The sequence below is a fragment of the Opisthocomus hoazin genome, chromosome 5 (assembly GCF_030867145.1).
Source record: "Opisthocomus hoazin isolate bOpiHoa1 chromosome 5, bOpiHoa1.hap1, whole genome shotgun sequence".
NCBI classification, from domain to species: Eukaryota; Metazoa; Chordata; class Aves; order Opisthocomiformes; family Opisthocomidae; genus Opisthocomus; species Opisthocomus hoazin.
The window spans coordinates 85367360-85380541 of record NC_134418.1 but is presented as its reverse complement, the minus strand read 5'-3'; the positions used below and the strand labels follow the sequence as shown (position 1 = coordinate 85380541).

The window sequence follows — 13182 nt, the reverse complement described above, 5'->3', positions numbered from 1 at the left end:
GTGTTTATTCTCTTTAATGCTAGTGAATATTGATGGTTCGCTACTGACCACTTGTTTACTGGGTTTTTTTGATTGAGCAATTCAGAATTTCTGGAGATGTAAAGATACACGACGTTGTTTGAGGTTAATGTCGTTAGAGCTTGCCTCGTCTACTCTGACCCTTGTTCTGCTCGTCATTCCATGGAGTGGACTGAGGCTCACACGAAGCTCCTCGCTCTGCGTGCGGCACAGCTGAAGGACGTATTTTGTTTCCTGATTTTAGGAAGTCCGGGGACTTCCACGAAGCTGTGCGATGCCTTGGCACACAGCTAAACTCCCTCGTCTCTGGGTGAAGAAAGTAAGCTCTACTTTGCAGAAACAAATGATTCATAGGAAGCTATGTATGTTCACTGGATTTTTTTTTTTTAGCTTGTTTGTAAGATCTTCCTGCCAAACCGGAATGTGTATCCTATGACCAGCTGAAGAAGAAGATACTAAGAAAACAGTGCTGTATAAACAATGCTCGATCCTGCGTAAGGTCAACTGATTTTCCTCCTGGAGGTCTCTCCCCCTCTTACTCCAGACTGAAATAAAGGTTACGGAAGCAACCGATTACCTCAAATCTTCCCCTACTTTTTTTAATAGGTCATCTCTAAATTCAATGTGTTCGACGTCTCCTTCAGTCAAGACCAAATTCGTTAACCGGCTTGTGTGGAACACGTGGCCGTAACGGTCAGCGTAGGTGAGCTCCTGACGTCGTGCATCCGCGCTGCGAAAGGGCTGTGGTAGCTTACAGCTCTTGGAGCACTCCCTGCTAATCCGCAGCCGCTGGTCTTCCCCAGCAGAGAAACCGCGAGGGTCCGGCCCCGAGAGCACCCGAGGCTTCGCCCAGCTCTGCCTGTCTCCCCTCGGCGTAAATTAATAACGTAAAATAATGACGTGTGCATGTCAGTGTTCCTTTCTACGCCACGCTACTGACACCCCAACGCCTGCTTTCTTGCGGAGCTTCTCCCGGGAGCTGCCAGGCACTTTTTCATATTTCTTTGTCAAATCTTCAGAAGCTTAGAAGTCCTGTAAAGCCTCCGACGGTGAAACATCCAGCGCCGGTCTGGCCGCACCCCGAGAAGGGACATCCCACCGCCAGGACAGTTCCAGCGCCCCGTGAGTCGCAGCCCAACGAAAGCCGCTTGGCTCCCGTTTTATCAAATTAGGGAACGTGGTGCAGGACGTGTTGGGAGTCTTCCCTGTCCTTTCGGAGCTGGTGCTTTTGGGAGAGGCAGTTAATTGAAATTTGATGTGATTTTAAAATTTTTAAGTCGTATTTAAGCAACACCACAACATCTTTACTACCTTGTTAGAAAGGCTTGTAGCCCCGCTGCACACTTGACTAGATTGTTGGTGGAGCAAAGCAGGAGATACTGTATTTTAACAAAATTAAATAACAACCTTGTGAAAACATAACCCATTATTTCTCAAATCAAGGAGTATTATGTGGAGCGTGAGATGTGACAGACTTAAAGAATGATTTGGCCATGAATCCTCTGAGGTACAGAAAAGTGCTTTCAAATCACAGAATCACAGACTGGTCGGGGTTGGCAGGGACCTCTGTGGGTCACCCAGTCCAACCCCCTGCCCAAGCAGGGTCACCCACAGCAGGCTGCACAGCACCGCGTCCAGGCGGGGCTGGAATATCTCCAGAGAAGGAGACTCCACAGCCTCCCTGGGCAGCCTGGGCCAGGGCTCCGTCACCCTCAGAGGGAAGAAGTTCTTCCTCGGGTTCAGCTGGAGCTTCCTCTGCTTCAGTTTGTGCCATTGCCCCTTGTCCTGTTGCTGGGCACCACTGGAAAGAGTCTGGCCCCGTCCTCCTGACACCCACCCTGCAGATATTTAGAGGCATTTCTAAGGTCCCCTCTCAGCCTTCTCTTCTCCAGGCTGAACAAGCTCAGCTCCCTCAGCCTCTCCTCACAGGAGAGATGCTCCAGTCCCCTCATCATCCTCATAGCCCTCCGCTGGACTCTCTCCAGTAGCTCCTCATCTTTCTTGAACTGGGGAGCCCAGCACTGGACACAGCACTGCAGGTGGGGCCTCACCAGGGCAGAGCAGAGGGGAAGAAGAACCTCCCTCGACCTGCTGCCCACACTCCCCTTGATGCACCCACCTTAATGCACTTAATGCAAACATCTCCGTCTTCCTCAACACCTACTAGCCTTGCATTGGCTGCAGACCAGAAACTGTTCCGAAACAGTGTCTCTTGTTCACTATTATCCGTGGCAAAGTAGACTTTTATGTAAAAGTGGCCCACGAAAAGTCGGTTCGGCCCAGTCACCGCGGTGTGACAATGCCCAGTGAACTTCCAGCTTGGTGCTCTGCCAACACTCCACAAACAAGGAGCCAGCCCAGAGCCCGAACAGCTGCTTAACTCCGCAAAACCACTCCAGCATCCTTGCGCCCTTTTCTTATGACACAGAAAACATTCCAGCACAATGTATTGCCAGCACATAAGTACAACACACAAATTTAATTTTTCAGCATTAAGAGCTAAATGGCACTGAAGGGAGGAAAATCAACCAGAACATGCTGGGAAGAGAGAGAAGAGGGAAAACCAAAAGCGCGTTGTAAGAAAGCGGTATTTACTCTGAACAGAACCAAGTAATGTTATGCAACTTCTTCAAATTCGCCAACTGACACCAAAGCCAAGACGTTGTTTCTTCTCTGCAGAATAAAGCCATGAAAGCAGCAGCTGATCCACACGATTTTTATCTTCTCCACCACATCTGTAAAAGGCATGAGAGGACGCGTTATTTAGCCGAGTGGCACCTGGTTTTCGAGGTGAAATGTGCAGCTCCTCGGTGATTTCGCTGAGAACTCTGCACAGTCCCTGAGGGTAAGAGACATTGTCTTCAGACTCATCAACACCAGTGTAATTTTATCTCAGCAGTCCTCCTAGGCAATGCCAGGGCTTGTGAGGGATGGTGCTGAGGTGTGCTCGGTAGGGTGTCTCTACGTTTTTAGAGCATAGCATGCTAAATGAAGAATTTTTATTAAAAGATAAAAGAGGTTATGAGGTTATTATTTTCACTGTTTAACCGTGCAGAAAACAACACAATGCTTACGGTATTTATTTCCCTAAGTTTCTAAAACCTGTGCATCAAAACTGATTTCTGGCAAATTCAAAATATTACACGGGCCCAAATATAATGACGTTGTCCTTCCAGCAATTAAAATTTGAAAGAAATACACTTGTCTGACATTTGGTTTCAGACGATGTTTCTGACTAAACTTTCTAGCCCTTCTAAAAAACAAACAGGAAGACCTAAGTGGCCGGTGAAAACTGCAGCAGTTGAGGTCTTTGATGAACACGTGAGCTGGAACAGGTTCCACAGCAGAAATTCCAGGACCCATTGCAGGAGGAAAACAAGCGGAGGGGCCTGTGGCGTCCTGCTTTCTTCCCTTCAACACAGCCGCAAGACTTCTTTGTATCTGAGACCATTTGGAATTTATTTAAAAGCTAATTGGTACGTATACACCAGACAAAAAAATATGGTCAGCTCACAGAGGAAAAAAAGGGAAAAAGCTGGGGGAAAAAAAGGTGTTTGGATTTAAGGTCCAGCAAGCTCCAGCTCTGACAAACAGTGGAGGTAACTCCCACCATCAACATTTGATTGTGCTACACAGGTAATTGCTAGGAAGAGACTGTCCTCAATTAAAGATGCTTTGGGGTCCTTGTCTGAAGTAGATGAGGGTGCTGGCCCACATAAGCAAACATTCCTTTAAGAGAAAATCTCCAAACACACTTAATCAGCACAGTAATTCAAGCGCTTAATTAAGCTCACAACTGCTCATGGCTTTAGGGATTTCGGACGGGCCCCCTGCTCTCCTGTCTCGCAGGCAGCTGAAGTATTTGCCACCACTTTGACACGTTGCCTCCTGTGAGAAATGCAGGCCACAGCTCACCACGAGCAGGATCGGTGAAAACGCGTTGAACCAGCCCAGCTGCTGGCCTGGTTTTCATAGGCAAAGAGTGAAGGTGCTTCTGAACGCTCCCCTGCCTTCCACCCTGTGAACCCTCCTTTTTCAAAAAAGGAAATTGCCCCTTTTCAGGGCAAAAACCTCACACGGGTCATCTCCCCTGCCCTATTATCCATAATTATTTGATAAGTACAAAAGTTGGACAGTGAAAGGAGTTATATCTATTTTCATACAAGTAGTCAATCCAAATTAATTCCAGTTAGGTGAATAAACAATACCCTGCTGCAGCTAAAGCAGAAATTCCTCAGAAACGGGGCATTTAAAATTAGCATGAAAGGTATGTAAGGTAAAAACGAAGAAACAAATTTAATTACAAACCATAAATAAAAAATATTTCCTTGAATAATGCTCAGATTTGAATCCACAATTAAAATCCATGATTTTCACTATATTGTTCGAAGGTTTCAAACAAGAATGCTGCTCAACATGGAAAATAAAAAGACAATTTATTTTAAATTTGACAGTTGCCTACCTGGGGCTAAGACGCTGAAGGAATTGAACCTTCTTTCTCATTCGATCCCAATTTTGCTTCACATTCTTTGCAAGCATGATGACAATGCCTACAATATTGGAAGCAGATAAAGTACTCAAGAATTGTGCTGTGTTTCTTCTAATGCAACCGTACAGCATGCTGGCAAACGTTCTGAAGAAGTAATCTCTTGCCTCTGTTCTCCAAAGGTTGTAACTGCTTTATGGGACATCAGCTGCAACAGATGACATCTAAATGTCTCAGCCAACAAAACCCTGCTAATTATTATTCTTAACCACCACTTCCAGCGAGCGCCAAAATGTAGTGGGATTTTCTAGGCAGGAAAAGACAGTCCTTGCCGTTGTACCTGTCAATGCTGAGCAGAGATAGGAGCAAGGCGTATGATAGATAAGCGTGACCAACAGCCACTTGGTGTACCACCACCCGAGGAAAAGAATGGCTGTGTTATGTGGGGGAGGAATGGAAGGAGGGAGACATCCGAAATAACAGCTCCCGTTGGCCTGGGGGAAGGATGCGGAGAGACAAAGGAGAATGATTGGGTGGAATGGGGTTTTGGAAATGTATTTTGCCTGGGAAAGGTACGTACGGGAAGCCATACTGAATGAAAAGCAGCACTGGCAGTTGAAGGAGGAGCTTATGAGGAAGGGAGAGTGTGATTTGATGGGAAAGAGTACTTTATGTGAAGTTTAGAAAACAACAACTAAACCATGGAGGTGCCAGATGACAGGAGGCAACCACTGAGATCTACCTTACGGTTAGAGTTGCAAGGTGGAGAACATACCCTTGCAGTCTGTGCTCCTCAGGGCTTGGCACGGCAGTGTGAGGTTGGGCAAAACCACGGAGGAGGAGCTTGGAATGTGTTGAGATTGAAGTTGTTAAAATATGAGGATCATGTGAAAAAAAAAAATCTGCAGTGTACTTGGCCGGATGTGTGGTACAAAGAAGGACTGAGAGGGCCGAGTGATATCATAGAAGACACTTAAAGGCACCATACTAGACGAAAAGAGAACTGGTAACTGCTGTTTCATCACACTTAAATGTATGATAATTTAATTTAAATAATGGATTTCCTAATAACAGGCATTACACTGAGTTTAATTTGCAGTGTCTGAAGAATATTATTAGTTTCTAATACTGTCATATATAGCCTTAGAATGTAAGAGTAGTATCTCGTGACCTGATCACAAAATTCAAATTAATAGTTTTGCTGCATATTATTTTTGCTATTGTAATGACTATTTTGATCTAGGATTAATGATGTAAATAAGCACAAACCTTTTTTGTTGTGGACCAAATGGTACACCACCAATTTTCTGGAACTTTTTTTGGCATTCTCCTATGTATGACATCTTTCCGATGGCAAAACCTAAGACACCAGCAACTGTAAAGACAGACAGCAGAACATTGTTAATACAAGAGCTTAAATCAAGAGCAATCGGCTCTATTTTAATCACACGGTGAATTGTACGTAGCATGTCTTCTCAAAACACGTCACAAACACATGTGAAGCTACGTGGGGATTCCGGGGATGATTTCAATAATGATTGAAAAGCAGCTGCCTGTCGTGAGACATAGCAACGGGTCCAGACCAGTGCAGGCAGGAAAAGGGTATCACATTCAGCTGGAACGAGAAGATTTCAGATTCAGAGGAGGAGATGACAGAGCGAGCCCACAAGGAAATAAACTCACAATGCCAGCACTAGTTTCTCTTGCCCTTTTATGCACACCGTGGTATATTTCTAATGTTTGTAGCTTTAACATGGTCTTCTCTGGGCTGCTAAGAAGCTAGAACGTCAGCCTGCTGTACTGTCGCACTAGGGCTTGCACTCGTTACAGTCACAATAAAAATATTACTTCAACATCCTCAATTTTCTGTTGAATTTCTGCTGAAGAGGGAATCAACTTGATTTCTTGCCATTTTAAAGTTACCTTACTGTACTGGACAGTTTCTGTGCATTTATTTGTTTTCTGTATCAACGTGGTCATGAATTAAGACAGTTCAGATCAATCAAATGAACACGTAAAAAGGAACACACTACTTTATATGTACTGTGATGGCTGCTTGGTACCATAAGCTGTGTCATCTGCTAAGCATGGCTGATCAATGAGGCTGACATTATTTATAAACCAAAGGTGAGATTGGCATTTTTATCAATTCGAGAGGATATAAGCAAATATGAGCTGCTACTGAAAATGTTTACTTTCAAAGAATGTATTTCATCCATTTATTTTTAAACACAGCAGAATTCTGATTTCCTAAAGCACTGCGGTAACATCTCATAAATTCCAAAATAAGGAAGAGCTGGAAAAGAGATTCAGAGAGATGCACCTCAGTCTGCATATCGCCTGTGAATTACCTTTCCTTTCCATTTAGGATTGGGTATGACTTACCTGCCACCTTCGGTAATGCACCAAATCTCGGGTTTGCTGAGAAAATGCCTACAAGAACAGGAAATAGTCAGAAAGCTTATTCACTTCAGGAACTCACCAGCACACAAAACCAAGGTAGTATTTCTCCTACAAGCTTTTGCATTTCTGAAGATGAAGATTATAAAAAACTTAAAAGTCCATTGACTCAAATTTAGGAGCATCAAGGCACTTTCTATTCTACTGGCTCTTAGTGCATCCGTTTTGGGGCAGTCCTAAGTCACAGGAGGAAAAACAATCTGGACTTTGCAGGATTCGGTTCAGGCACCTCAGCACGGTAGGACAAGGACGTGGTGGCTTAGGTTTCAGCACAAACCAACCTTGCAGATTAACAGCAAACTGAAATCTCTCACTCGGGGTCCAGGTCCTTGCGCTGCGAGAAGCAGGGCCAAACTGTTCTTCAGTAGTTTTCTGTGGCTGTTGATTAAACTTTTGGTAAACTGTAGCACTGGTAGCTAGCCTCCTCCTCTGGAGAGGACAGATCAGACATTTTGGCCTTTAACAGGAGAATACAGTGTGCTGAACAAGAAAACTGGTAGATTACCTTCAGCTTTTCCCACCAAAATCTACCTTCCCCCAGTTACCACCGGGAGGTGGAACCAGTATGCTTCTGAGAGCGGGGGTGTTTGGCAGAGGAGTGCCATGCTGTGGAGGAGGGCTCCGCGCAGCGAGATTGCCACGGCGAAGGGACAGGAAGCGAACACTGCTCGTGCTGTTACGTGCAGTCAGACCACATTAACAAGGCTCAGAAGCTCCAGCTCCTTCTGGAGCCAGCGTACTGTGTGCAGCCATTGAGAGGGTTGTTAGATAGAGGAGCGTTCAGTCCATGCTAAGCGCATCTGTGCAATTTTAAATGCGGAGGGAGGAACAAAATTGTAGTTTGTTTCTAAACAGCCCCCCTCTTCCAGTTGCTGACACACAGTAATGATTAGTTAATAGGGGCATTTGTTAATTCACGGCTCATAAGAAATGCGCAATGGAGAGAAACTGAGAAGAGAACCACGCACCAGAGGGTGGCATGTCACCTACCGAGGCAACCCCAGCGCCCTTCCCACCACCACTCGCCCTTTTCCAGGTGTGTAATCCTTCGCCTTCCCTCACACACTCTTCCTCGCTCCTTCCCTCCTGTCTGCCTGCAAGCTCATAGCTCAAGGATGCAACAGTGAACCCACACCAGCCTCTTGCCATATAGCATGGCTTTTAGATTTTCTACTCCAGTCCTCCTGATCATAGTAAAAAAAAGAATGTGATGAGAAGGAAACATGACAATAGTGGTCAGAACAAAACAAGGGACTTGCAAGCACACACAGTGAGAAAAGGCTGAGCCACTTCCACCTCCTCCATTTGCTGTCTCCCACCACCCATCTCTTACAGCCCTGGATTCATTTCTGCTTCTTGCTTCAGGCCCTGCCGTTCTTCTCTGCTCATACCTGCCCTCGCTGCACGCGGCTGCTGGTGCAGGCTGAAGGACTGTCTTAGCTGTGCCTGTGGCATACACCCTTCTCAGTGGTCTTCAGGGCAGATGCCCTTCACTCCTTACCCAAACGCTAACCTCAACCTTGTTATTAGTCAAGACCCCCCAGAAGGGAAACTCAAGGTGCAACGTGTAGCACCAGGCTGATCGCCCGCATAAATGCAATACGATTCTCTTTCGTGTTCGCCTGCGGATCGCATGCCATCTCCATAAAAAGCTCTCTGTCTCCTCACCTCGGCAGTATTCCGTGTCGCTTTGCACCAAAGCTGTACTCATATCGATAAGTGGTCACAGTAAAAACATTGCCAGCAGCAGTTTTCAAATAAACCAACAGTTAGAGCTGCGGTCCCCAGATCGGATGCCCCTGCTCGGGTTGTACGATGCTCTGCCCTACAAGCAGCCCCAGTGAAGACTGGACTCAAGCAGATGTGATCACGGCGACAGAATCGAGCCACCAGTCTCTGAATTCCTGAATTCTCTTTTCAGTGCACGTTCTTTCACAAGGGTGGCTATGGCAATGCATACATAATGATCAGGTCATTATAACAATGAGGGTGATGAGCGAGAGGAATACTGATCTTGAAAAACAGCAAGGCTCTAGGGAAACTTGCATTTCGGTAGTAATTCTGGAGTCTCAACTTCACAACTGAGGACCGTCATGTATTTTTTATACTTACCTTTTGAGACTAGCCCCTGGGTGACAAGCATGCTCCCAACAGACAAAGGAAGAGCTGTAAAAATAAAAAGGAGGAGTGTGGCTGGTGTCAGCCAAATTTTGCTTCCTATTTGTTAAATACATTACTCTTTTATATGTTAAATGTTTTATGTGCTAAAATATGTTAAATGTTTTTTACGTTTATATTATTAAACACTTTACTCATCTTCTAAGCACTAACTTTGCACGCTGTCTTAGCCACCTCTTACCACCTGCTCGTTCAGATTACTGTCTCTGCAAAGCAAGGACGCCTTCACAGAGTGCCAGATATCAGGCATGCTCCAGCATCTGGAGCTAATGTATTCTATATATTTATTAAACAATAGCTTCCGTAATCTGAATATCTCCTCTCAGTACTGCAACACTAGCAATGACAGCAGCTCTGATTAAATGCTGAAGCCCTTTTCAGTCTTCTCCTTTCAGAAAATGTATAATTCAGATACAAACTGACCTAGTGGACTTAAAAGGCACTAGAACACTGAGAAACTAATCTTTTAGATGTCCTAACAAACTAAAAATTTTCACAAGCCCAAGACACGTAGCCATGCCTGCCTTTCATTCAAAGGCAAGAACAAGTATGTCACAAAGCAAAACATTCCCAAGGTTGTTTTAATAATGGACTTCAAGAATAGAACCAACTCTGTGATTGTTAAAGTGAGTTTCTATTAGCAAGAGCTTCATTCAAACACCTTTACCTGCAATGATTACGCAAACAATTCAATGAACCCTATAATAACCTATTGCTCAACTTAAAATAAGGTGACAGAGTTAACCCATAGTAATATTCCAACAAACCCCAATGTATTACAATAAACGGCATGGCACTTGGCAGCCAGATGTGCAGGAGCAGATCCAGAATTCATGCGCAGTGTGGTAAGAAGGGGTTTGGATCACTCACCTCTGTACCAGAAACTTTCCTTTTTGCATTCTTCACGGATCCTTGCAATTTCCTCAGCATTGTGAATGTGGGAGGTGGGACAGTAGAACATTGGCTGAAAAATCAACCTGGGTTAGCTGATTGAATTTAGTTTCACAGGAAGAAAAAAAAACTCAATTAAAGAAGACAAATTATTTAAAAACAAATAAAATACAATGCAAAAGCCAACTAAGCAAGCAAAATTCCTTGTTCTCTTGTTAGCAATGTGATGAAATAATTGATACCCCAACACAGAAACAACTGCAGAGTTTTGAAGTTAAAACCGCTCATCCTGGTGGTCTGTACTTTCCTAAAATAGCTCAGCTGCCGCTTACCCCAGAAGCATATCGCTTTATTTCTGTCAGCCACTTCATTCTCGCGAGCTACAACAGCTTTCTGGGAAAGAAAAGGCAGGAAATAAAAGCAATGTGGTAGTTTCTAAAAATGACATTCTGCCCCGTACAAAAGTCAATTTAAATTCAGTAAGAGCAGATTTTGCAAGTGTTCAGTACAGGGTCAACATAAACTCTCAGATTCCCCTAACTAGACTAACTTTCTCTCTGAGTACTTCAAATATATTCATGGCATTAACTGAACTCAGCCTTGCTGGCTTCATCTGCGTAATAATTAGCTCGCTGACAGGCTTCATTTTTTTTCCCACTTTGGTTGTGAGAAGAAAGTGACAGTATTCTCTCTTGCATTCTGCTATCCAGCGTATTGGCACGTGGATTTAAGCACATTATTTTTCTTTCTTTAAGACATGACCCGGTTACCAGTGTTAGCACTTGTAGTACCATTATGGAACATCTGAAATATATGGGTGTACTGGTTTTGGCTGGGAAAGAGTTTATTTTCTTCACAGTATCTGGTTTGGTGCTGCCTGTCAGGTTGTGACCAGACTGGTGATGATCACCCCGGGATGTTTTAGATCCTGCCGAGCAGTGCTTGCACAGCATCAAGGCCTTTTCTGTTTCTCAGGCTGCCGCGCCAGCGAGCGGGCTGGGGTGCGTGTGAGGCTGGGGGGGTACACGGCTGGGACGGCTGGCCCTGACTGACCCAAAGGATATCCCATACAATGTGACATCGTGCTCAGCAATAAAAGCTGGGGGAAAGAAGGAGTCGTCATTAAGTTAAAATTAGTTGAAATATTAACATTTTTCTGTAAAACCACCACCTCTGCAAACATACTTGTTCTTGAAAGCAAAACCAGACCTCATAGCACAAGCAGTGCCGTGGGAAAAAGAGCACATCAGTCTGTTACAGGATTCTCCCTTGTTTTATGCCTGACTGATCCATGATTTTGAAGCCATAATAACAAAATGCATTTATTGGCCGCAGCCACACATTTCACATTTTAGCTAATGAATATCTCAGCCCTTCTTCAAGCACTGCTCCCGCTGAAGCTAATGGTGGTGCTGCTTGGCTGAGCAGCAGGGAACTGACACCGCTCCAGAGCCTGGAGAACCACTCTAAACTGGTTTCACAGCCAGGTCACAGCAAATACAATAAAATCTGGCTGAGTGAAAGGAACCAGGGCTTGAAGTGCACCAACAGGCTTTGCAACCTTTCTGCCCCTACACACCCTTGTTGCTCTGGCTCAAAGTCATCTCTAATACAGCACGGTTGCGTAACGCTGAATAGATTGCTGTGAGAACAGCAAAGCTGGGAGAAAGAGCTGCAGGAAGCGTTGCCCAGGGCCTCTGCCCCTCAGCTCGGCAGCTGCATTTAAGCTCCAGCCCTCGCCTTAACTGTGTTGTAGGCACGCCTGTGCCTTGCCTTGCTGACTTGATGCCCTGGCTTTACCATCAGGCTTGCCTTATTCCTACGGGCTTCACCGGAGCGACTGTGGGCTTACCCCGGTTAATGTCCCCGGATCTGCTCTGCTCCTCGTTTTGGGGTGCTGGGGGACTGTGCTCCTTGTCCCCAAAGTCACAACCCCTGCCCGCCTTGCTGTCACCCGTGGCTCCCGCGTCACCTTTCCTTGAAGATCAGCCCGCTTTTTTTGCTGCTCTCTGGCAGCGACCGGTTAGCAAGAAGGTCATACCACATTTAAAATCCTTGTAGTTAATTACATGCTTATAGCATAAAATGGTAAAACCTGGGCCCCTGTGGGTAGCTGGTATCTCCAGCGGAGGAGAACACTCAGCTGCCGAGCAGCTGGAGGGCAGGTTCTTGGGCAGAGCTGTTCCCTTCTCCCCTGCCGAATACACACACACACACGCACGCACGCACGCACACGCGCACACACACACACACGCACAACAAGGACAGGGACAGGTTATACTGGACTGGTATTCAGACACCAGGGCTCTGCCAGTTCATAACTCATAAATCATATGGCATAACCATGACATAAATCAAAGCCCACTACCTTAAGACCCCACTATCTTAAGGCTCAAAAGCTCCTAGCCCTGAGTGTAGTGAATCGGGAGGAATAACACGTAGCCCTTTCTTCTCTTCATTTATATGCTTAAACTAACAGATAACTTTTTCTCTCTTCAAGAGGAGTGACCAATGCAAAATCCCCGTTATCCACTAGCAACAGCATCAAAAGAAAAGGGAGGAAACCCAGCTTACCCATCTCATTTGCTGTAGTGGAGCTGTCTGACCTTCCTGTTGGGTTGTTTCGGAAGACATTGTCTCTTCTCTCGTACTCTGCTGCTGACCCTGGTTGGCAGAAATTCTGGGGTTTATGCTTGGCTACATCTCTCTCTGCTAGGTACAAAGGTAAAAAGCCAAAGTATCACAGTGATACTGCAAGTCCAGTGTTCACCTAGAAACAGTAATGACCACGTTGAAAGGAGTGCATTTTTTACAGCTGATAGCATCCAGTCACCTGATTATACACAGTTCACAGCACAGTGTAGCACATACTAGGAACAGAGTTGTGTGTAGCCGGATTCGAACACGGAAGTTGGTCCGAGTGATCAGGTGCTGGATCACGACCTAGCACAGCACTCTCCGTCATAAAATGAGAACAAATATGAGCAAGTCATCCAAAACCTTTCTAATTTTTACTGGATTGCAGGTCACATATTGAGCTTCTTTAGTGTGCTGTCACTGTACCACTTCTATCCTCATTGCTGTCATCTGAAGTATTGATTCCACAGGACCCACAATGCAAGCCTATCACAAACCACATGTGTGTTTCC

General features: G+C 45.2%; 1 protein-coding gene across 2 annotated transcripts; it reads right to left on the bottom strand.

The window, feature by feature from the left end:
* Positions 1-2474: 2474 nt before the first annotated feature.
* On the bottom strand, positions 2475-12762 carry OCIAD2 (OCIA domain containing 2). 2 transcript variants are annotated; one of them, XM_009940558.2, is made up of 7 exons: positions 12608-12762; positions 10013-10106; positions 9077-9130; positions 6890-6937; positions 5774-5879; positions 4481-4568; positions 2475-2753 (listed from the first exon to the last, which is right to left on the bottom strand). In XM_009940558.2, the coding sequence occupies exons 1-6, from the start codon at positions 12665-12667 to the stop codon at positions 4487-4489; spliced, it is 444 nt and encodes a 147-aa protein (XP_009938860.2). In that variant the 5' UTR covers positions 12668-12762; the 3' UTR covers positions 2475-2753; positions 4481-4486. The 2 variants fall into 2 exon arrangements, with proteins under 2 accessions (XP_009938860.2, XP_075276268.1); XM_075420153.1 differs by lacking the exon at positions 12608-12762 and adding an exon at positions 10366-10457.
* Between the last annotated feature and the right edge of the window lie 420 nt (positions 12763-13182).

Excerpts from the sequence above, each read along its gene's own strand:
- OCIAD2 (XM_009940558.2), bottom strand. The coding sequence starts at position 12,667 with ATGTCTTCCGAAACAACCCAACAGGAAGGTCAGACAGCTCCACTACAG. Across the intron at positions 10,107-12,607 it reads CACTACAGCAAATGAGATGG|CCAATGTTCTACTGTCCCAC; the intron begins GTAAGCTGGGTT and ends TTGATTTTTCAG. Across the intron at positions 4,569-5,773 it reads TTTGGTCCACAACAAAAAAG|GCATTGTCATCATGCTTGCA; the intron begins GTTTGTGCTTAT and ends CCAATATTGTAG.